We start from the raw sequence: 24,854 nt of genomic DNA on the forward strand, positions 1-24,854 counted from the left end.
GTTTTCCCACTACTGCCCCGTGACACACTGCTAAAGCAACACTCCAGTGGTTTAAGGAGAAGCGTGTAAATATTCTGGAGTGGCCGAGTCACAGTCCAGACCTTAATCCAATGGAGAATCTGTGGTCAGACGTGAAGCTTGCTGCTCACCAGAGGAGACGTCTAACCCAGTGGTTCCCAAACTCCAGTCCTCACGGCCCCCACGGGTCATGTTTTCAGGATTTCCATGGAATTGTACAGATGGTGGAAGTATCATCAAGTCATCAGGAATTGTCTCACCTGTGCAACACTATGGAAATCCTGAAAACATGACCCGTGGGGGCCGTGAGGACTGGAGTTTGGGAACCACTGATCTAACCTGAAGGAGCTGGAGCAGTTTTGCCATGAGGAATGGGCAAAGATCCCAGTGGCCAGATGTGGAAAGCTCATCGAGACTTATCCAAAATGACTGCAGCTGTAAAAAGAGGCTCTACATAGTACTGACTGTAGGGGTATGAATAGTTATGCACACTGAACGTTTCAGTTATTTTGTCCTTTTTGTTGTTTTCTTCACAATATAAAAAAAACAAATGTTCAGTTGTCGGCATGTTCTGTACATGAACCGGCGCAAACCCTAAACCAAAGTGAAATTCCAGCTTGTGAGGTAGCAAAAAAATAATGCTAAGAGGGGTGAATACTTTTGCAATCTACTGTAACCCCCCCCTCTTTTCATTAGAAGAAATTTTGCAGAAGTTGGGGCATTACCTCAGCATCCTAATTATAGTGCGGGTCCACAGCAATTCCTCCCCACCAACGCTCATTGTTCAGCCTGACCCTGTGCTGGCCCGTACTGTGCGGTGACCGGGTCCGGCTCACACCGCTGCTGGACTTGTTATGGGCTCTCTAGTGTCTCCAGCGCCACAATGTCAGATGAATATGGCCGGGACGGGTGTTATCCAGACCCCAGACCAGACCCCTTACAATGAATCCAGACCAGACCCCCTACAATGAATCAGACCCCAGCCCTCAAAATGATTTAGACCCCAGACCAGCCCCTAAAATAGCAAATCCCAGATCAAACCCCTAAAATGAATCAGACCTCAGACCAGACCCCTAAAATAAATAGTAACCCAGTCCAGACCCCTAAAATTAGTCTTAGCCTAGACCACAAACCGTAAAATAGCAGACACCAGACCCCTAAAATTAATCAGATCCTAGACCAGACCTAACTCCTAAAATAGCAGACCCCAGACCAGACCCCTAAAATGAATCCGATCCCAGATCAGACCCCTAAAATGAATCAGGTCCCAGATCAGACCCCTAAAATAGCAGACCCCGGACCAGACCCCTAAAATGAATCAGACCCCTAACCAGACCCCTAAAATAAATAGTACCCCAGTCCAGACCCCTAAAATTAGTCTTAGCCTAGACCACAAAACGTAAAATAGCAGACACCAGACCCCTAAAATGAATCAGATCCTAGACCAGACCTAACTCCTAAAATAGCAGACCCCAGACCAGACCCTTAAAATGAATCAGATCCCAGATCAAACCCCTAGAATAGGAGACCCCAGATCTAACCCCTGAAATAGCTGATCCCAGACCCCTGAAGTGATATTAGACCCCAGACCAGTCCTCCAAGGTCATTTCAGACCCCAGATGGAGCCACCAGTGAGTCAGCTCTATGTGCGTTGGTGTCCCCAGTCCCGCTTTGGACTGACCACATGGGAATGCTTTTGCGTTGCGGCCTGGGAGCCACCATGTTGTGGCCATTGCTGGTTTATATGGCCTCGGATCCAGCAGGGGGCAGCAATCAGGAAGCCACTGACATATCCGTCCTAGTGAGCGCATAGGTCTGATGCCACAGCCAGCAGAGGGGCCATCAGGCTACGTGCACACGCTGCGGCTTGGGGTGTGGATTTGGCCGCGCGGATTTTGTAAAATCAAAGACCTGCGGATTGCTCTGCGGTTTTGCCCTGCGGTTTTTCATCTCCACAATGGAGGAGATGGCAAACCGCAGCAGAATCCGCAGAAAGAATTGACATGTCAATTATTTCTGCGGTTTAGAAACTGCAGGAAAACCGCGCGGAAAAATCTGCACCGTCTGCATTGAGGTTTTTTATTCCCATAGGGAGTAATGGTAACGGACCCGCAGCGTGTGCACACAACCTCACTGTACAGGGATCATGGCCGGCATTAACCCTTCTGTCACCTGATGCTTGTCCTCTCCTCACAGGAACCCAAAGTACAAGGATCTGTTTGCTGTGGGACACGGATCATGTGAGTTATGTATTAATGGCTGATGATGCACAGACGGGTCAGGACGCCCGTGACTCCAGTCACTGACAAGAAGCAGATGACTCCCAGCAGGTGGACTGAAATCACAAAGAATCAGCCCTCATCAGCAGGGGCCGGACCCCGCCCCGTGTCCCTTTACTATTTATGAGGGCTCTCTGGCTGTCTCTGTTGTGGGGGCGTTCTGGCTGGCACTGTTGTGGGGGCGCTGTGCCTGGCACTGTTGTGGGGGCCCTCTGGCTGTCTCTGTTGTGGGGGCCCTCTGGCTGTCTCTGTTGTGGGGGCCCTCTGGCTGTCTCTGTTGTGGGGGCCCTCTGGCTGTCTCTGTTGTGGGGGCGCTCTGGCTGTCTCTGTTGTGGGGGCGCTCTGGCTGTCTCTGTTGTGGGGGCGCTCTGGCTGTCTCTGTTGTGGGGGCGCTCTGGCTGGCACTGTTGTGGGGGCCCTCTGCCTTGCACTGTTGTGGGGGCGCTCTGGCTGTCTCTGTTGTGGGGGCCCTCTGCCTTGCACTGTTGTGGGGGCCCTCTGCCTTGCACTGTTGTGGGGGCGCTCTGGCTGGCACTGTTGTGGGGGCGCTCTGGCTGGCACTGTTGTGGGGGCGCTCTGGCTGGCACTGTTGTGGGGGCCCTCTGCCTTGCACTGTTGTGGGGGCGCTCTGGCTGGCACTGTAGTGGGGGCACAAGCTGTCCTATTATGTATCAGACAGGGGCCATAGTTACGGAGTGTAAGTAATACAGGTCCTGTACAGTGGGGGTCTTGCGCGGATCAGCCTCGTTTTGGGGTCACCGTCAAGCCCCCTCTCTCAGCATTGGAGCAGAGCGCTGGTCCGCTGCCCCCCGGACATGCAGCACACCGCCTCGACTTCTCCAGCAGCGGGGGATGATCGAGCACTGAACCAAGAGGCGGCTCGTCCGATCCTGTCAGCATCAACTTATTACACGCAGTGATCACATCAGCGCTTCATTAGTCAGGATGTGACTACTGTCTCATGTAATGGCCGATCCCCCCCTCTGTGAGCAGAATAGGAGGGTACCTCTGTACAGGTGGGCAGCACGTGCACTGACAGACCATGCCAATTACAGGGGGGCACTGCTGTCTTTCCAGTCTGATTTACAGGTCAGCAGCGGGTGCAGGGTAGAGATGAGCAGCGGGTGCAGCGTAGAGATGAGCAGCGGGTGCAGCTTAGAGATGAGCAGCGGGTGCAGCGTAGAGATGAGCAGCGGGTGCAGCGTAGAGATGAGCAGCGGGTGCAGCGTAGAGATGAGCAGCGGGTGCAGCTTAGAGATGAGCAGCGGGTGCAGCGTAGAGATGAGCAGCGGGTGCAGCGTAGAGATGAGCAGCGGGTGCAGCGTAGAGATGAGCAGCGGGTGCAGCGTAGAGATGAGCAGCGGGTGCAGCGTAGAGGTTGTCAGCTGGTTCAGATCTGTATGGCGCTGTTGTGGGGGCGCTCTGCCTGGCGCTGTTGTGGGGGCGCCCATAGGGGTCAGAAGTAAGCTGCCACTCCTCGGGGGTGTGGTTTATAACACTAGCTCTAGATTAGCCCCTCCCATCCCTCTGGTTTCCTCCAATCATTTTCTTCGCTGCCCCTACAGACGACTTCATGAAGCAGACGCGGGGGCTCCTGCTCCTCTACTCCCTGAAGAACCCCTCGTACCCCGAGTACATCTTCAGTACGGACAGCGGCATCATGTGCCTGGACATCCACAAGGATCACCCCTACCTGGTGGCCGTCGGCTTCTATGATGGGAACGTGGCAATCTTCAACCTGAAGTCCGACTCCCCGCAGCCGAAGAGCATGAGCTCAGCCAAGTGTGGGAAACACACTGACCCCGTGTGGCAGGTGAGAGCCGTCACCCCCTACAGTCACCATGCACTGATCTCACCAGGACAGAGACCCCTCATCTCCCAGCCGCCTGGGGGTCCCCTCTCTGTGCCACCAGGATCTCTGCACATGTCCAGGAACCTCCTGAAACATCCATCCACCTAGTGTAAACCAGAAACTGACAAACATTGAGGAGGAGAAGAACGGTGTGAGACATGTCCTGGTGTCCAGACCCCTCCCCATAGCCATGTAGAAGACATCAGCTGTCACCAACAGGGGGAGCTCCTGCTGCAGACAGAAACTTATCACATATTTCTGGTTACAGGGAGCTCCCCCTAGTGGTGGCTGCAGACAGGATCTTATCATGTATCTCTGTATACAGGGAGCTCCCCCTAGTGGTGACTGCAGACAGGATCTTACCATGTATCTCTGTATACAGGGAGCTCCCCCTAGTGGTGACTGCAGACAGGATCTTATCATGTATCTCTGTATACAGGGAGCTCCCCCTAGTGATGACTGCACACAGGATTTTTTTTTATTCTCTGTATACAGGGAGCTCCCCCTAGTGGTGGCTGCAGACAGGATCTTATCATGTATCTCTGTATACAGGGAGCTCCCCCTAGTGATGACTGCACACAGGATTTTTTTTTATTCTCTGTATACAGGGAGCTCCCCCTAGTGGTGACTGCAGACAGGATCTTATCATGTATCTCTGTATACAGGGAGCTCCCCCTAGTGATGACTGCACACAGGATTTTTTTTATGATTCTCTGTATACAGGGAGCTCCCCCTAGTGGTGGCTGCAGACAGAATCTTATCATTTATCTCTGTATACAGGGAGCTCCCTCTAGTGGTGGCTGCAGACAGAATCTTATCATGTATCTCTGTATACAGGGAGCTCCCCCTAGTGGTGACTGCAGACAGGATCTTATCATGTGTCTCTGTATACAGGGAGCTCCCTCTAGTGGTGACTACAGACAGAATCTTATTATGTATCTCTGTATACAGGGGGCTTCCTCTAGTGTTGGCTGCAGACAGGATCTTATGTATCTCTGTATACAGGGAGCTCCCCCTAGTGGTGACTGCAGGCAGTATCTTATAATGTATCTCTGTATATAGGGAGCTCCACCTAGTGGTGGCTGCAGACTGAATCTTATTATGTATCTCTGTATACAGGGAGCTCCCCCCAGTGGTGACTGCAGACAGGATCTTATCATGTATCTCTGTATACAGGGAGCTCCCCCTAGTGGTGACTGCAGACAGGATGTTATCATGTGTCTCTGTATACAGGGAGCTCCCTCTAGTGGTGACTACAGACAGAATCTTATTATGTATCTCTGTATACAGGGAGCTCCCTCTAGTGGTGACTGCAGACAGAATCTTATTATGTATCTGTATACAGGGGGCTCCCTCTAGTGTTGGCTGCAGACAGGATCTTATGTATCTCTGTATACAGGGAGCTTCCCCTAGTGGTGGCTGCAGACAGGATATTATCCTGTATCTCTGTTGTATTGCCAACTGTTTGTAGCAATATGGTTCGGATACGGCTTTAAAGAAGGCACCACTTGGATATGACACAATTTTATTATACAATGATCAATCCAAATGAAAAAACACCAAATCAATGAAATATATGACAATGATATAGCAATTACGGGAAATAGAAAATAGTATGATATTGCGTATACTTATATATTCAAACTACAAAGATTTTAGTACATATACTCACATTAGAAAGAAGAAGAGAAAAGAATCTTCACTAGGGGCATTTACACTTGTCCGGAAATACTGCAGCTGGAGGAGCGGTCAGCGAAGACTGAATGCGTCCTAGGACCTACACTGTGAAGAGCGTCCTCTTACACAGGTCCACAAAGCTCCCGCCTCTTCTGAATGCCTCCCCAGCTTTTATATTATTTAAACAAAGGTCTACACAACATAATATTGTGTAAACAGGAAAATACACAAGTTAGTTGTCTGATGTTCCAATCACATGACAGTGGCCAGCTATCATGAATAAATAACATCAAACAAGACTTGCCTCTTTGGACTATTTACTCTTGCCCTGACATTTACATATGATAAGAGTAAATCATACACCAGAACAAAGTTTCCAACAACATGCTATGATCAGAACCCTAGCACAAAATATATATATTTCAGACTACAGTTAAAGAGATCTTTAAGATTGAATACACTATAATGGGTTTCAGATCGCCAACTATACTACTGGTTTTACATTAGGCTTTCCCAGCCATATTTCTATAGCCTTATGTACTTTAATGTGCAATTGTCTATATGCCCAGTCCACTTTTAACCCCCATATGACACAAATATCAGGTGATGCCTGGTCAATATACTCACAACATTCACTGCTCTTAAAATTCAAGTAAGTCAACAGTGTACACAAAGGTTAATCCTTTCCAGTAATCCAGATTAATCATACTGTTTCAACAAGCATTGTCTTTCAGTATACTCAACACTAAGGCTGCATTTCAATAGCCATTGCGGGTCTGACCTCATGAACCCTGGTTTTCAAGAATTGGATATGGGGCCTTCAAATGCTGACATTTCAGGTTAATTTCAATATGGAATAATCAATATCTTACAATATGTAGGCTATAAGATACCATATTTTTATTAGCACCACACTCTGTATACAGGGAGCTCCCCCTAGTGGTGGCTGCAGACAGGATCTTATGTATCTCTGTATACAGTGAGCTCCCCCAGTGGTAACTGCAGACAGGATCTTATGATGTATCTCTGTATACAGTGAGCTCCCCCTAGTGGTGGCTGCAGACAGGATCTTGTGTATCTCTGTATACAGGGAGCTCCCCCTAGTGGTGTCTGCAGACAGGATCCTATCATGTATCTCTGTATACAGGGAGCTCCCCCTAGTGGTGGCTGCAGACAGGATCTTATCATGTATCTCTGTATACAGGGAGCTCCCCCTAGTGGTGGCTGCAGACAGTATCTTATCATCATGTATCTCTGTATACAGTGAGCTCCCCCTAGTGGTGGCTGCAGACAGGATCTTATCATGTATCTCTGTATACTGGGAGCTCCCCCTAGTGGTGACTGCAGACAGGATCTTATCATGTATCTCTGTATACAGGGAACTCCCCCTAGTGGTGACTGCAGACAGGATCTTATCATGTATCTCTGTATACAGGGAACTCCCCCTAGTGGTGGCTGCAGACAGGATCTTATCATGTATCTCTGTATACAGGGAGCTCCCCCTAGTGATGACTGCAGACAGGATCTTATCATGTATCTCTGTATACAGGGAGCTCCCCCTAGTGATGACTGCAGACAGGATCTTATCATGTATCTCTGTATACAGGGAGCTCCCCCTAGTGGTGGCTGCAGACAGGATCTTATCAGGTATCTCTATTATGCGTTATACTTATGCTCTGGAAACCCTGCATCTCAGGTCAATTTACACAGCATTAATGTACTCTGTATCCAGAACACTACTATTCCTGATGCTGGGCATGTACCCTAACATATCAGGAACCCCAGAATCATTATTTTCCTCTTTCTTACTATTGACCCCCAGAGACACAGGGAGTCACTTAAGCCGTTTATTACCAGTCAGCCCTAATCCGGCCCCTGGGATTACCGTGAGGCATCACAGTAACGGACCAGGTGAGGCGCAGGTGCCGCATATTCCCTTACACATTTTGGGGAGTCGCGCGTTCTTCTGGGTTCACGCTGGGATATCCTCTCCACGGCTGCAGTCTCATTGGTGGCCACCGGGTGGCGCTCAGAGATGATAATATCCCCGTACTCTGCAGGGTCTTCTGGATCTGATGATCTCATGCATGGGTTTCAGTTCTGGATAATGTCTCGTCTCCGGCTCGATCTGCTGAGGACGTGTCCCCCCTCCAGATGTGCCGGATTATTACACATTTCTCATGCTCAATGGTTTCTGGATGTTAAAAAATGTAGAAATGGAAAATCACAGGACGGGAGCTTCTACTAAGTTTTATTAGTGACCTGGAGACACAGGAGCCAATTGCAAAAGTAAGTGCCCCCCAGGGCTGATGTGGTGATATATGCTGAGTTACCTTCCTCAGTGTTATATCTAGTCTGAGGTCAGCGACCCCCAGCCTGGCCGGATTATGTATGTGGGGTGTGAAGACTTCTGCACTGCGGCTCTGCCCGTCCCGGGGATATAGCGGTTATCTCCTGTGTGGATGACGAGGCCGCGCTGATTACTCTGCTCGGTGCAGGCGCTGATTGGTAATTTCAGTTAATGTTCTGGCGGTTTATGAGATAACGCTGTCTGTACACGCTGCCTGCGTTGACATCATCCAGGCGGCGGTGGCGGCTCACACGTGTGATATTAATATTATGGTCACACGTCTCCTAAATGGAAGAAAGACCCTCACCCACTCCCCACTCTTCCCGCCCTGTATCCTCCGTATCGCTCCCTGTATCCTCCGTATCGCTCCCTGTATCCTCCGTATCGCTCCCTGTATCCTCCGTATCGCCCCCTGTATCCTCCGTATCGCTCCCTGTATCCTCCGTATCGCTCCCTGTATCCTCCGTATCGCTCCCTGTATCCTCCGTATCGCTCCCTGTATCCTCCGTATCACCCCCTGTATCCTCCGTATCACCCCCCTGTATCCTCCGTATCACCCCCTGTATCCTCCGTATCGCCCCCTGTATCCTCCGTATCGCCCCCTGTATCCTCCGTATCGCTCCCTGTATCCTCCGTATCGCTCCCTGTATTCTCCGTATCACCCCCCTGTATCCTCCGTATCACCCCCTGTATCCTCCGTATCGCCCCCTGTACCTTCCGTATCGCCCCCTGTATCCTCCGTATCGCTCCCTGTATCCTCCGTATCGCTCCCTGTATCCTCCGTATCGCTCCCTGTATCCTCCGTATCGCTCCCTGTATCCTCCGTATCGCCCCCTGTACCTTCCGTATCGCTCCCTGTATCCTCCCTGTATCCTCCGTATCGCTCCCTGTATCCTCCGTATCGCCCCCTGTATCCTCCGTATCGCTCCCTGTATCCTCCGTATCGCTCCCTGTATCCTCCGTATCGCTCCCTGTATCCTCCGTATCGCTCCCTGTATCCTCCGTATCGCTCCCTGTATCCTCCGTATCGCTCCCTGTATCCTCCGTATCGCTCCCTGTACCTTCCGTATCGCTCCCTGTATCCTCCCTGTATCCTCCGTATCGCTCCCTGTATCCTCCGTATCGCCCCCTGTATCCTCCGTATCGCTCCCTGTATCCTCCGTACCGCTCCCTGTATCCTCCGTATCGCCCCCTGTACCTTCCGTATCGCTCCCTGTATCCTCCGTATCGCTCCCTGTATCCTCCGTATCGCTCCCTGTATCCTCCGTATCGCTCCCTGTATCCTCCGTATCGCTCCCTGTATCCTCCGTATCGCCCCCTGTACCTTCCGTATCGCCCCCTGTATCCTCCGTATCACTCCCTTGTATCTTCCGTATCACTCCCCTGTATCCTCCGTATCGCCCCCTGTATCCTTCCGTATCGCTCCCTGTATCCTCCGTATCGCCCCCTGTACCTTCCGTATCGCCCCCTGTATCCTCCGTATCACTCCCTTGTATCTTCCGTATCACTCCCCTGTATCCTCCGTATCGCCCCCTGTACCTTCCGTATCGCTCCCTGTATCCTCCGTATCGCTCCCTGTACCTTCCGTATCGCTCCCTGTATCCTCCCTGTATCCTCCGTATCGCTCCCTGTATCCTCCCTGTATCCTCCGTATCACCCCCTGTATCCTCCGTATCACCCCCTGTATCCTCCGTATCGCTCCCTGTATCCTCCGTATCGCTCCCTGTATCCTCCGTATCGCTCCCTGTATCCTCCGTATCGCCCCCTGTACCTTCCGTATCGCTCCCTGTATCCTCCGTATCGCTCCCTGTATCCTCCGTATCGCTCCCTGTATCCTCCGTATCGCTCCCTGTATCCTCCGTATCGCTCCCTGTATCCTCCGTATTGCCCCCTGTACCTTCCGTATCGCCCCCGGTATCCTCCGTATCACTCCCCTGTATCCTCCGTATCACCCCATCTGTCCTTCGCATTATTCCCCGTATCCTCCGTATCATCCTCCGTATCGCCGCCTGGATCTCCCCCTGCATCCTCCATATCGTCTCCGTATCCTCCATATTGCCACCTGTATTATATATATATATATATATATATATATATATATATATATATATTTTGTGTGTGAAAGGAGCTGGAGCACCTGGAAAAAACTCACACAAACATACGGACAATATAAAAAATCCTTGCAGGTGTTGTCCTTGGTGGGATTTCAACCCAGCATCTCAATGCCGCAAAGCAGAAGTGCTAACCACTGAGCCACCATGCAGTGCTAACCACTGAGCCACCATACAGTGCTAACCACTGTGCTGCACCTCCATAGCACCCTCTGTTTCCTCCATATTACCACCTGCATTCTTCATATCCACAGGTTCACATCTGTCAGATTACGGGGTATCTTGTGTATACAGCGCCCTCTTCAGGTCACCACAGATTGCCCCATGGGGTCAGGTCTCGGACTGGATCATTCCAGGACGTCCATCTTTTGATTTGGATGTCACTTAGGGTGGTATTCCTCGTCATCTTCAGCTTTTTAGCAGAGGATGGAAGGTTTTGATGTAAAATTCACTGATATTTGTTCTGTCCATAATGCCCTCCATCTTGACTACAGCCCCAGTTCCAGCTGCCCAAATATAGCCCAGAGCACAATGCTGCCTCCACCACGGCTCACTGTGGGGATGGTAATATTCTGGTGATGTACAATGTTGGATTTGTGCCAAACATACCAAAAAGTCTCACCGCTGTCTCATCAGACATAACACATTCCCCACAGATATTTAGCTGTAAGAAAAGGCTTCCATCTTGCCCCAGACCCCACATGCCAGACATATGAAGAACACGCGAGATACTTGTTTCATGTAGGACACAACCAGGACTGGCCAGAAATTCCTGCAGCTCCTTTAATGTTGCTGTTGCTTTTTTGGCAGCGTCCTGGACCAATTTTTATTTGTCTTTAAATACATTTCTGAGGGACGTCCAGGTCTCGGTAATGTCTCCTTTGTGCCACATTTCAGCCCCTTCTTGATGATGTTCTCAGTATCCATGCTCTATCTAATGTTTGGCAAATATTTCTGCATCTTCTCCTGACTGACAACTTTTAACAGTGAGATTCTTTGCTGTGTTGTCAGCTGGTTACCACCATAAAAAAGTCATGAAAACCCTCCTAGTGCAACAACACTTTCTCTGGAGTTAATCCGGATCACTGTGAATGACGGCGGCCGAGCGCTGACTACTATGTAACATGGGGGAAATGTGACTCGCATCCCCAATTATAAGAGGGTGCTCACACTTACGCAACCACAGTATTGTAGGTTTTGTTATTTTTATTTCTGCCCCAACATGATTTCAGTTTGTTTCTCATTGGATTTGTACAGATTATGGGCGACTTTATAGCAGGAAAACGTTCTGAAATAATTCTTCTTGGTATGATTTTTTTTTTTTTTTACATTGGATACGGAAAGCATTCAGACCCCTTTACATTTTTCACTCTTTGTTTCATTGCAGCCATTTGGTAAATGCAAAAACGTTCATTTTTTCTCATTAATGTGCACTCTGCACCCCATCTTGACTGAAGAAAACCGAAATGTAGAAATTTTTGCAAATTTATTAAAAAAGAAAAACTGAAATCTCACATCGTCATAAGTATTCAGCCCCTTTGCTCAGTATTGATTAGAAGCTCCTTTTGAGCTAGTACAGCCATGAGTCTTCTTGGGAATGATGCCACAAGTTTTTCACCCCTGGATTCGGGGATCCTCGGCCATTCTTCCTTGCAGATCCTCTCCAGTTCCGTCAGGTGGGATGGTGAACGTTGGTGGACAGCCATTTTCAGGTCTCTCCAGAGATGCTCCATTGGGTTTATTTAGGTCAGGGCTCTGGCTGGGCCAGTCAGGAATGGTCACAGAGTTGTTCTGGAGCCACTCCTTTGTTATTTTAGCTGTGTGCTTAGGGTCATTGTCTTGTTGGAAGGTGAAACTTTGGCCAAGTCTGAGGTCCAGAGCACTCTGGAAGAGGTTTTCATCCAGGATATCTCTGTACTTGGCCGCATTCATGTGTCCTTCAATGGCAACCAGTCATCCTGTCCCTGCAGCTGAAAAACACCCCCATAGCATGATGCTGCCACCACCATGTTTCACTGTTGGGATTGTATTGGGCAGGTGATGAGCAGTGCCTGGTTTTCTCCACACATACCGCTTAGAATTATTACCAGAAAGTTCTATCTTCATCTCATCAGACCAGAGAATCTTATTTCTCATAGTCTGGGAGTCCTTCATGTGTTCTTATCAAACTCTATTTGGGCTTTCATATGTCTGGCACTAAGGAGAGGCTTCTGTCTGGCCACCCTGCCATAAAGGTCCGACAGGTGGAGGGCTGCAGTGATAGTTGACTTTGTGGAACTTTCTCCCATCTCCCTACTGCATCTTTGGAGCTCAGCCACAGTGATCTTGGGGTTCTTCTTTACCTCTCTCACCAAGGCTCCAGGTTCTGTATATACTGACCCCCCCAGTTCTGCATATACTGTCCTCCCCAGTTCTGTATATACTGCCCCCCCAGTTCTGTATATACTGCCCCCCCAGTTCTGTATATACTGCCTCCCGGTTTTGTCTCTGTCACTGCGTCCTGATAACAGTGGGGCAGTCGGTTCTGGTCCGGTTTATCGCTCTGTGATGTGTCCGGGGTATTGATCGGTTCTGCTGTACGCCACCCACCTCAGCCATCTGCCGCCTGGACACATCAGCTATCGTATAAGTAAGAGGACCCGGGCGCCGCTGCTTTGTCATAGACCAGCGTCACCGGCTTTAATAACCTGCACGTGGTGGTGAGCTCAGAAATGTTTCACCATGAAACTTGAGACATCTGCCTCACTGGGTTGGCGAGCTCTTCATTGTATGGCCGGCACAGACCCTGGTTGGCGAGCTCCTCATTGTACGGCCGGCACAGACCCTGGTTGGCGAGCTCCTCATTGTACGGCCGGAACAGACCCTGGTTGGCGAGCTCCTCATTGTACGGCCGGCACAGACCATCATTGGCGAGCTCCTCATTGTATGGCCGGCACAGACCCTGGTTGGCGAGCTCCTCATTGTATGGCCAGCACAGACCCTGGTTGGCGAGCTCCTCATTGTACGGCCGGCACAGACCCTGGTTGGCGGGCTCCTCCTTGTACGGCCGGCACAGACCCTGGTTGGCGAGCTCCTCATTGTATGGCCAGCACAGACCCTGGTTGGCGGGCTCCTCCTTGTACGGCCGGCACAGACCCTGGTTGGCGGACTCCTCCTTGTACGGCCGGCACAGACCCTGGTTGGCGAGCTCCTCATTGTACGGCCGGCACAGACCATCGTTGGCGAGCTCCTCATTGTACGGCTGGCACAGACCCTGGTTGCCGAGCTCCTCATTGTACGGCCGGCACAGACCCTGGTTGGCGAGCTCCTCATTGTATGGCCGACACAGACCATCGTTGGCGAGCTCCTCATTTTATGGCTGGCACAGACCCTGGTTGGGGAGCTCCTCATTGTATGGCCGACACAGACCATCATTGGCGAGCTCCTCATTTTATGGCCGGCACAGACCCTGGTTGGCGAGCTCCTCATTGTATGGCTGGCACAGACCCTGGTTGGTGAGCTCCTCATTGTATGGCCGGCACAGACCCTGGTTGGCAAGCTCCTCATTGTACGGCCGGCACAGACCCTGGTTGGCGAGCTCCTCATTGTACGGCCGCCACAGACCCTGGTTGGCGAGCTCTTCATTGTACGGCCGGCACAGACCCTGGTTGGCGAGCTCCTCATTGTACGGCCGGCACAGACCCTGGTTGGCGAGCTCTTCTTTGTACGGCCGGCACAGACCCTGGTTGGCGAGCTCCTCATTGTACGGCCGGCAAAAACTCTGGTTGGCGAGCTCCTCATTGTACGGCCGGCACAGACCATCGTTGGCGAGCTCCTCATTGTACGGCCGGCACAGACCATCGTTGGCGAGCTCCTCATTGTACGGCTGGCACAGACCATCGTTGCCGAGCTCCTCATTGTACGGCCGGCACAGACCCTGGTTGGCGAGCTCCTCATTGTACAGCTGGCACAGACCCTGTTTGGCGAGCTCCTCATTGTGCGGTCAGCACAGACCCTGGTTGGCGAGCTCCTCATTATGCGGCCGGCACAGACCATCGTTGGCGAGCTCCTCATTATACGGCCGGCACAGACCCTGGTTGGCGAGCTCCTCATTGTACGGCCGGCACAGACCCTGGTTGGCGAGCTCCTCATTGTACGGCCGGCACAGACCCTGGTTGGCGAGCTCCTCATTGTACGGCCGGCACAGACCCTGGTTGGCGAGCTCCTCATTATGCGGCCGGCACAGACCCTGGTTGGCGAGCTCCTCATTATACGGCCGGCACAGACCCTGGTTGGCGAGCTCCTCATTGTACGGCCGGCACAGACCCTGGTTGGTGAGCTCCTCATTGTACGGCCGGCACAGACCCTGGTTGGCGAGCTCCTCATTGTACGGCCGGCACAGACCCTGGTTGGCGAGCTCCTCATTGTACGGCCGGCACAGACCCTGGTTGGCGAGCTCCTCATTGACATTCTGCTGCGTCTCCGCTGCTTAGTGCATTAATTGCGCTGCTCTGTAGGGAGACGGATCCTCTTATTGATTTTCTCACTTCCTGCAGAAGCTTCTAATGGAGTAAATATTAACCGTACTGATAAAAGAATCCCAAGATTAATTAACGAGGATGAGGAGAGGATTGTAGAGGAAATCGTGAGGACGCCTTAAGGGACAGTGCTGCCCCTGAGACTTGCAGTGTCGCATTTGCCCTCACCATGGTTGTGCCAGTGACAAGGGAGCATTAGAGGAAACCAACCAAAGTCTGGGAGAGAGGAGGTGGCCGCACTGTGCAATGTAGTATTAACCCTTTACTTTGCATAACTTCACTATTCACATCCAGAGCTGCCATGCTGATGGTTTCCTTTTAGGCTGCAGGACCTCGCATCCCTCTCCTGCCCCATGCTGGTCTGTGCTGAGGCAGTGGACAGTGGGAGATGTAGTACATGGACTGCTCCATGAACTGTGATTGAAGCGGACTGATACCACAGCGCTACCAGAACTGTGTGACAACCGGCAGAATAGTGAGTGCAGCTCTGGATGTGACTAGAGTATAGTTCAGCGTCAGTACAATAACAGGAGGTGTCTGGAGCGGCAGCATCTATAAAGAAGGCGACGGAGCACGGGAAGCATGTCACCTCGGGGCTTATCCTTCTCTCTTCCAGGTGAAATGGCAGAAAGACGACCTGGACAAGAACCTGAACTTCTTTTCTGTGTCTTCAGACTGCCGAGTCGTGTCCTGGACCCTGATTAAGGTGAGTGGTTCCCGCCTACGCAGTAGCGCCCCCTGCCTGTCATTCACCACAGTCACTTTACTGCCAAACTGGGAGCTTGGTTCCTAAAGTGACCTAAAGTTTTATTAAAAACAAAACAGCAGAATAGTGAGTGCAGCTCTGGGGTATAATACAGGATGTAACTCAGGATCAGTAATGTAATGTATGTACACAGTGACTGCACCAGCAGAATAGTGAGTGCAGCTCTAGGGTATAATACAGGATGTAACTCAGGATCAGTAATGTAATGTATGTACACAGTGACTGCACCAGCAGAATAGTGAGTGCAGCTCTGGAGGATAATACAGGATGTAACTCAGGATCAGTAATGTAATGTATGTACACAGTGACTGCACCAGCAGAATAGTGAGTGCAGCTCTGGGGTATAATACAGGATGTAACTCAGGATCAGTAATGTAATGTCTGTACACAGTGACTGCACCAGCAGAATAGTGAGTGCAGCTCTGGGGTATAATACAGGATGTAACTCAGGATCAATAATGTATGTACACAGTGACTGCACCAGCAGAATAGTGAGTGCAGCTCTGGAGTATAATACAGGATGTAACTCAGGATCAGTAATGTATGTACACAGTGACTGCACCAGTAGAATAGTGAGTGCAGCTCTGGGGTATAGTACAGGATGTAACTCAGGATAAGTAATGTATGTACACAGTGACTGCACCAGCAGAACAGTGAGTGCAGCTCTGGGGTATAATACAGGATGTAACTCAGGATCAGTAATGTAATGTATGTACACAGTGACTGCACCAGCAGAATAGTGAGTGCAGCTCTGGGGTGTAATACAGGATGTAACTCAGGATCAGTAATGTATGTACACAGTGACTGCACCAGCAGAGTAGTGAGTGCAGCTCTGGGGTATAATACAGGATGTAACTCAGGATCAGTAATGTAATGTATGTACACAGTGACTGCACCAGCAGAATAGTGAGTGCAGCTCTGGAGTATAATACAGGATGTAACTCAGGATCAGTAATGTATGTACACAGTGACTGCACCAGCAGAGTAGTGAGTGCAGCTCTGGGGTATAATACAGGATGTAACTCAGGATCAGTAATGTAATGTATGTACACAGTGACTCCACCAGCAGAATAGTGAGTGCAGCTCTGGGGTGTAATACAGGATGTAACTCAGGATCAGTAATGTAATTTAAGTACACAGTGACTGCACCAGCAGAATAGAGAGTGCAGCACTGGGGTATAATACAGGATGTAACTCAGTATCAGTAATGTAATGTATGTACACAGTGACTGCACCAGCAGAATAGTGAGTGCAGCTCTGGGGTATAATTCAGGATGTATCTCAGGATCAGTAATGTAATGTATGTACACAGTGACTGCACCAGCAGAATAGTGAGTGCAGCTCTGGGGTATAATACAGGAGGTAACTCAGGATCAGTAATGTAATGTATGTACACAGTGACTGCACCAGCAGAATAGTGAGTGCAGCTCTGGAGTATAATACAGGATGTAACTCAGGATCAGTAATGTAATGTATGTACACAGTGACTGCACCAGCAGAATAGTGAGTGCAGCTCTGGAGTATAATACAGGATGTAACTCAGGATCAGTAATGTAATGTATGTACACAGTGACTGCACCAGCAGAATAGTGAGTGCAGCTCTGGAGTATAATACAGGATGTAACTCAGGATCAGTAATGTATGTACACAGTGACTGCACCAGCAGAATAGTGAGTGCAGCTCTGGGGTACAATACAGGATGTAACTCAGGATCAGTAATGTATGTACACAGTGACTGCACCAGCAGAATTGTGAGTGCAGCTCTGGGGTATAATACAGGATGTAGCTCAGGATCAGAAATGTAATGTATTTACACAGTGACTGCACCAGCAGAATTGTGAGTGCAGCTCTGGGGTACAATACAGGATGTAACTCAGGATCAGTAATGTAATGTATGTACACAGTGACTGCACCAGCAGAATTGTGAGTGCAGCTCTGGGGTATAATACAGGATGTAGCTCAGGATCAGTAATGTAATGTATGTACACAGTGACTGCACCAGCAGAATTGTGAGTGCAGCTCTGGAGGATAATACAGGATGTAGCTCAGGATCAGTATAGGATCAGTCATGCAGTGTATGAGGTGGGGACTGTTATATTTGGCGGACTGCTTCTTTTCTGAGATTAGCTCGTTCTCTCTGACAGGAGATTATTTGCCAGCTGCTGCCATGTGGTGTAATACCCGTCACGTCTTCTGTTGTAGAATGAGCTGGTTCACACGGACGTCATCAGGTTGTCAGTGGAAAGTTCTGCACAGGATGCTGTGGAGGGGCTACAGCTGCAGACACAAGGTACGAGCACAGAGCCCTCTGCTAACCACCCTGTCCAGTGTATCGACTGTGACCAGCACTGGGTATATGGCCGGTACAGCCGACACCAGGTACACAGTTGGTATGTGCACAGCGCCTGGTATCCGGACGGTCCTGCTCGATGCCAGGTATATGTACTGTATGTGCACGGTGCCTGGTATACAGATGCTACGTGGACGACGCTGGGAATAGGGGCTGTCAGTATACTCATTGCTGTCCTCGTGCCGCGTACATATACACATACAGTATACCAGGATGGGGGATATATTCTAGGATATACATATACAGTGGGGAAATAAGTATTTGATCCCTTGCTGATTTTGTAAGTTCGCCCACTGACATAGACATGAACAGTCTATAATTTTAAGGGGAGGTTAATTTTAACATTGAGAGAATATGAAAAATAAAATCCAGAAAATCACATTGGATAAATTATATACATTTATTTGCATTTTGCAGTGAGAAATAAGTATTTGATCCCTCTGGCAAACAAGACGTAATACTTGGTGGTAAAACCCTTGTTGGCAAGCCCAGCAGTCAGACGTTTCTTGTGGTTGATGATGAGGTTTACGCACATGTCTGGAGGAATTTTGCTCCACTCCTCTTTGCAGAAATCTCTCTAAATCGTTAAGATTTTGAGGCTGTCGCTTGGCAACTCGGAGCTTCATCTCCCTCCATACGTTTTCTATGGGATGAAGGTCTGGACACTGGCTGGGCCACTCCATGACCTTAATGAGCTTCTTTTTCAGCCACTCTTTTGTTGCCTTAGCTATATGTATTGGTTCATTGTCTTGCTGGAAGGCCCAGCCACAACCCATTTCTAATGTCCTGGCAGAGGGAAGGAGGTTGCCACTCAGGATTTTATGGTACATGGCTCCATCCATTCTCCCATTGATGCAGTGAAGTAGTCCTGTGCCCTTAGCAGAGGAACACCCCCAAAGCATAATGTTTCCACCCCCATGCTTGACAGTAGGGATGGTGTTCTTTGGGTCACAGGCAGCATTTCTCTTCCTCCAAACACTGTGCGTTGAGTTAATGCTAAAGAGCTAATTTTTTGTCTCATCTGACCACAGCACCTTCTCCCAATCACTCACAGAATCATCCAGGTGTTCATGGGCAAACTTCAGACGGGCCTGCACATGGCCTTCTTGAGCAGGGGGACCTTGCGGACACTGCAGGATTGTAAATCTTTACAGCGTAATGTGTTACCAATGGTTTTCTTGGTGACTGTGGTCCCAGCTGCCTTGAGATCATCAACAAGTTCCCCCCTGTGTAGTTTTAGGCTGATCTCTCACCTTCCTCATGATCAAGGATACCCCACGAGGTGAGATTTTGCATGGTGCCCCAGATTGATGTTGGTTAATAGTCATTTTGTATTTCTTCCATTTTCTTGCTATTGCACCAACAGTTGTCTCCTTCTCACCCAGGGTCTTGCTTATGGTTTTGTAGCCCATTTCAGCTTTGTGCAGGTCTATTTTCTCATCCCTGACATCCTTATAAAGCTGTTTGGTCTTGCCCATGCTGTAGAGGTTAGAGTCTGGCTGATTAATTGAGTCTGTGAACAGGAGTCTTTTATAAAGGTGACCATGTAAGACAGCTGTCTGTAATGCAGGTAACGAGTTGATTAGGAGCGTCTAACTGGTCTGTTATAAAATTATAGAGACTGTTTATGTCTTTGTCAGTGATAAAAATATAGCAGGCACCGTGCACATACAGTGTGTGTGTGTGTGTGTATATATATATATATATATATATATATATATATATACTGTATCCATATATTTACCATATGTGCACGGTGCCTGGTATCCATGAGCATGAGGGATATATATACCAGGACGGGGGACATATATATACACTCCAGGATGAGGGACATATATACAGTGCCTTGCGAAAGTATTCGGCCCCCTGGAACTTTTCAACCTTTTCCCACATATCATGCTTCTAACATAAAGATACCAAATGTAAATTTTTGGTGAAGAATCAACAACAAGTGGGACACAATTGTGAAGTTGAACAACATTTATTGGTTATTTTAAATTTTGTGGAAATTCAAAAACTGAAAAGTGGGGCGTGCAATATTATTCGGCCCTTTTACTTTCAGGTCAGCAAACTCACTCCAGAAGTTCATTGTGGATCTCTGAATGATACAATGTGGTCCTAAATGACTAATGATGATAAATATAATCCACCTGTGTAATCAAGTCTCCGTATAAATGCACCTGCTCTGTGATAGCCTCAGGGTTCTGTTTGAAGACCATCATGAAGACCAAGGAACACAACAGGCAGGTCCGTGATACTGTTGTGGAGAAGTTTAAAGCCGGATTTGGATACAAAATGATTTCCAAAACTTTAAACATCCCAAGGAGCACTGTGCAAGCGATCATATTGAAATGGAAGGAGTATCATACCTGTTGTGAGTTCATTTTTCCCTTCACCATTGAGGTCTGATGAACTCCCTCCTCTGGTGAAGGAAGGTTGTGAGGCTGATTATCAAACACCTGGGCAGCTAGATGATGACTGGGTGGCTGGAATTGAGGACTGGATATAAGGCTGCCGACGCCCTTCTTCCTGGCTGGTGATGGATTCTTGGAGACCAGTCTGATTCCTGCATCTCAAAGCTAAGTTTTTCTGCTCTGCTTTGTACTCTTCAGTTTTGTTTTTGTTTTGCCTTGTTTTTATCGGAAATTTATAGCTAATTTTTCTGGTATTGCCAAGCCATTGACGGATTTGACTAGGAAGGGTGCTGATGTGCTGAATTGGTCTCCGGAGGCTGTTTCTTCCTTTCAGGAGCTGAAGCGAAGATTCACTTCTGCTCCGGTTTTGCGGCAACCTGATGTCTCACTCCCGTTTCAGGTGGAGGTGGACGCTTCTGAGATTGGTGCAGGAGCGGTGTTGTCCCAAAAAGATCCTGTGACATCTAAAATGAATCCTTGTGCTTTCTTTTCCCGAAAGTTCTCCCCGTCCGAACGTAACTATGATGTGGGGAATCGGGAACTGTTGGCCATGAAATGGGCATTTGAGGAGTGGAGACATTGGTTGGAGGGAGCCAAACACCAAGTCGTGGTCCTTACTGACCACAAGAATTTGATTTACCTGGAGTCGGCCAAGCGCTTGAATCCTAGACAGCCTAGGTGGGCCTTGTTTTTCACACGTTTTGATTTTGTGGTCTCTTTTCTTCCGGGCACTAAGAATGTCAAGGCAGACGCCCTCTCTAGGAGTTTCCTTGCTGATTCTCCTGTTGTGACTAAGCCTGCTACCATCTTAGGCGAGGGGGTAGTTCTTTCTGCCATCTCGCCCGATTTGAGACCCTCTCTGGAAGAGTTTCAGGAGGACAAACCTGAGCGTTGTCCCAGTGGAAAGTTGTATGTTCCTGACCAGTGGAGGAAGAGAGTGATGTCTGAAGTTCATTGCTCTGCATTGGCTGGTCATCCAGGTATTTTTGGTACTAGAGATCTGGTGAGTCGGTCTTTTTGGTGGCCCGCCTTGTCTCATGATGTCAGGAATTTTGTGCAGTCCTGTGGGACTTGCTCCCGGTCTAAACCTTGTTCTCGCTCTAGTGGCTTGTTGATGCTTTTGCCGGTGCCCAGGAGGCCATGGACCCATATTTCAATGGATTTTATCTCTGATATGCCTGTCTCTCAGAGAATGACTGTTATGTGGGTGATTTGTGATAGATTCTCTAAGATGGTCCATCTTGTACCACTCCCTAAGTTGCCATCTTCCTCTGAGTTGGTGCCCTTGTTTTTGCAACAGGTGGTTCGCTTGCACGGGATTCCTGAGAACATTGTATCTGACACAGGAGTTCAGTTTGTGTCTAGATTTTGGAGGACTTTCTGTTCTAAGCTGGGAATTCAGTTGTCCTTCTCCTCTGCGTTTCACCCTCAGACCAATGGGCAGACTGAGAGAACAAACCAGACTTTGGAGTCGTATTTGAGATGTTTTATTTCTGCCGATCAGGATGATTGGGTTTCATTTTTGCCCTTGGCCGAATTTGCTTTAAATAATAGATCTAGTTCTGCCACTTTGATGTCACCTTTTTTTTGTAACTTTGGTTTTCACCCTCGATTTTCTTCAGGGCAGGTGGAGCCTTCTGCCTGCCCAGGTGTTGACACTGTGGTGGAGAGAATGCACCAGATCTGGGACCAAGTAGTGGATAAGTTGTCTCTCTCCCAGGAAAAGGCCCAGCGGTTTTCCAACCGGCGTAGGACCATTGGTCCCCAGTTTAAGGTGGGTGATCTGGTTTGGTTGTCATCAAAAAATATCGCTATGAAGGTGGCTTCTCCTAAGTTTAAGCCTAGATTTATTGGACCTTACAAGATTTTGGAGATTATTAATCCGGTCTCTTTTCGGTTGGCTCTTCCTGTCACATTTAAAATTCATAATGTGTTTCATAAGTCCTTGTTGAAGAGGTTTGTTGAACCAGTAGTTCCTGTGGTGGCACCTCCTGACCCTATATTGGTTGAAGGTAACATGGAATATGAGGTAGAAAAGATACTGGATTCCCGTCTGGCTAGACGGAGACTCCAGTATTTGGTTAAGTGGAAGGGTTATGGTCAGGAGGATAATTCCTGGGTCTCTGCCTCTGATATTCATGCCGAAAGATTGGTGCGTGCCTTTCATCGGGCTCACCCGGATCGCCCTGGTGGCATGGATGAGGGTTCGGTGACCCCTCCTCAAGGGGGAGGTACTGTTGTGAGTTCATTTTTCCCTACACCATTGAGGTCTGATGAACTCCCTCCTCTGGTGAAGGAAGGTTGTGAGGCTGATTATCAAACACCTGGGCAGCCAGATGATGACTGGGTGGCTGGAATTGAGGACTGGATATAAGGCTGCCGACGCCCTTCTTCCTGGCTGGTGATTTTCCTGCTGGATTCTTGGAGACCAGTCTGATTCCTGCATCTCAAAGCTAAGTTTTTCTGCTCTGCTTTGTACTCTTCAGTTTTGTTTTTGTTTTGCCTTGTTTTTTGGGAGTTCTGCCATCCCCGGCCGGGGGTGAGCTGAGTTCCATTTTTGTCTCTGATCTGTTGATCTTTTGCTCTGTCTTCAGAATATACCTGAGTGCTGATATAGTCTTTTGAAGCCTAGCGACTTCAGGGCCTGTTTTTCCTATCAGTCGGTTGGCTCATTTTGATAGGGTTTTTGCGGATGTCAGACAGCAGCTTTCCTATCCTGTCCTATGTAGTTAGCTTGGGCCCCATCATTTGCTCAACCTATCTTTCTATCTGTGTTAGTGTTTTCATCTGGCTTCACCGTCATTATATGTTGGGGGCTGCCTATTGCTTTGGGGTCTGCTCTGGGGCAGTTTAGTTTTTCCCCTTTCTGTCTTTAGGCTATCTAGTTCTCCGGCTGTGATCGAGGGGTCTAGGGCACCGTAGGAACCCCCCACGGCTACTGCTAGTTGTTGTGGATAGGTCCAGGGGTCTGCAATCCGATAGCTGCCAACCTCTCTGGTTTTTCTGGACTTAGCTGGTATTTTGTTTTTCCCTCCTTCGGTGACTCATCATAACACATACCACTGCAAATCTACCAAGACCCGGCCGCCCCTCTAAACTTTCATCTCAAACAATGAGAAGACTGATCAGAGATGCAGCCAAGAGGCCCATGATCACTCTGGATGAACTGCAGAGATCTACAGCTGAGGTGGGACAGTCTGTCCATAGGACAACAATCAGTCGTACACTGCACATATCTGGCCTTTATGGAAGAATGGCAAGAAGAAAGCCATTTCTCAAAGATATCCATAAAAAGTGTTGTTTAAAGTTTGCAACAAGCCACCTGGGAGACACACCAAACATGTGGAAGAAGTTGCTCTGGTCAGATGAAACCAAAATCAAACTTTTTGGCAACAATGCCAAACGATATTTTTGGCGTAAAGGCAACACAGCTCATCACCCTGAACACACCATCCCCACTGTCAATCATGGTGGTGGCAGCATCATGGTTTGTGCCTGCTTTTCTTCAGCAGCGACAGGGAAGATGGTTAAAATTGATGGGAAGATGGATGGAGCCAAATACAGGACGATTCTTGAAGAAAACCTGTTGGAGTCTGCAAAAGACCTGAGACTGGGATGGAGATTTGTCTTCCAACAAGACAATGATCCCAAACACAAAGCAAAATCTACAATGGAATGGTTCACAAAGAAACGTCTCCAGGTGTTAGAATGGCCAAGTCAAAGTCCAGACCTGAATCCAATCGAGAATCTGTGGAAAGAGCTGAAAACTGCTGTTCACCAACGATCTCCATCCAACCTCACTGAGCTCGAGCTGTTTGCCAAGGAAGAATGGGCGAGAATTTCAGTCTCTCGATGTACGAAACTGATAGAGACATATCCCAAGCGACTGCAGCTGTAATCGCAGCAAAAGGGGGAGCAACAAAGTATTAAGTTACAGGGGCCTAATAATATTGCACGCCCCACTTTTCAGTTTTTGAATTTCCACAAAAATGTAAAATAACCAATACATTTTGTACAACTTCACAATTGTGTCCCACTTGTTGTTGATTCTTCACCAAAAAATTACATTTAGTATCTTTATGTTTGAAGCATCATATGTGGGAAAAGGTTGAAAAGTACCAGGGGGCTGAATACTTTCGCAAGGCACTGTATATACACTCCAGGATGAGGGACATATATATATATATATATATATATATATATATATATATATATATATATATATATATATATATATATATATACACACACACACTCCAGAGCGGGGGATTACAGTACCCAGCTCTGGATGGTGATGGGAGGATATGACTGCCTGGAGGGAGCAGGAAAGCTGGGTGACAGACCGGACTGATGCTGCATGGTAAGATGAACTTCCTCCCTACATTCACCGCCATTGTCCTGTTTTGCAGGGAGCGGAACAGCCTTTGATTTCCACAGTCAGATCGATTATCTCTTCCTGGTTGGCACAGAAGAAGGGAAGATCCATAAGGTGAGAGACTCACCGTAGCCTTATATTAATA

The 24,854-nt window shown here is 48.7% G+C and overlaps 1 protein-coding gene across 3 annotated transcripts in view; it reads left to right on the forward strand.

The window, feature by feature from the left end:
• DNAI1 (dynein axonemal intermediate chain 1) overlaps window positions 1-24,854 on the forward strand; it is a 134,126-nt gene that overhangs the window by 35,046 nt on the left and 74,226 nt on the right. For all 3 annotated transcript variants that reach the window (XM_073556692.1, XM_073556693.1, XM_073556691.1), the window contains exons 13-17: window positions 2,215-2,258; window positions 3,863-4,110; window positions 15,421-15,510; window positions 17,773-17,860; window positions 24,744-24,823. In XM_073556692.1, coding sequence (XP_073412793.1) covers window positions 2,215-2,258; window positions 3,863-4,110; window positions 15,421-15,510; window positions 17,773-17,860; window positions 24,744-24,823 — 550 coding nt within the window. The remainder of the gene's footprint in view (window positions 1-2,214; window positions 2,259-3,862; window positions 4,111-15,420; window positions 15,511-17,772; window positions 17,861-24,743; window positions 24,824-24,854) is intronic.

The sequence above is a fragment of the Dendrobates tinctorius genome, unplaced genomic scaffold, assembly GCF_039654945.1.
Source record: "Dendrobates tinctorius isolate UK_male_01 unplaced genomic scaffold, ASM3965494v1 ptg000237l, whole genome shotgun sequence".
NCBI classification, from domain to species: domain Eukaryota; kingdom Metazoa; phylum Chordata; class Amphibia; order Anura; family Dendrobatidae; genus Dendrobates; species Dendrobates tinctorius.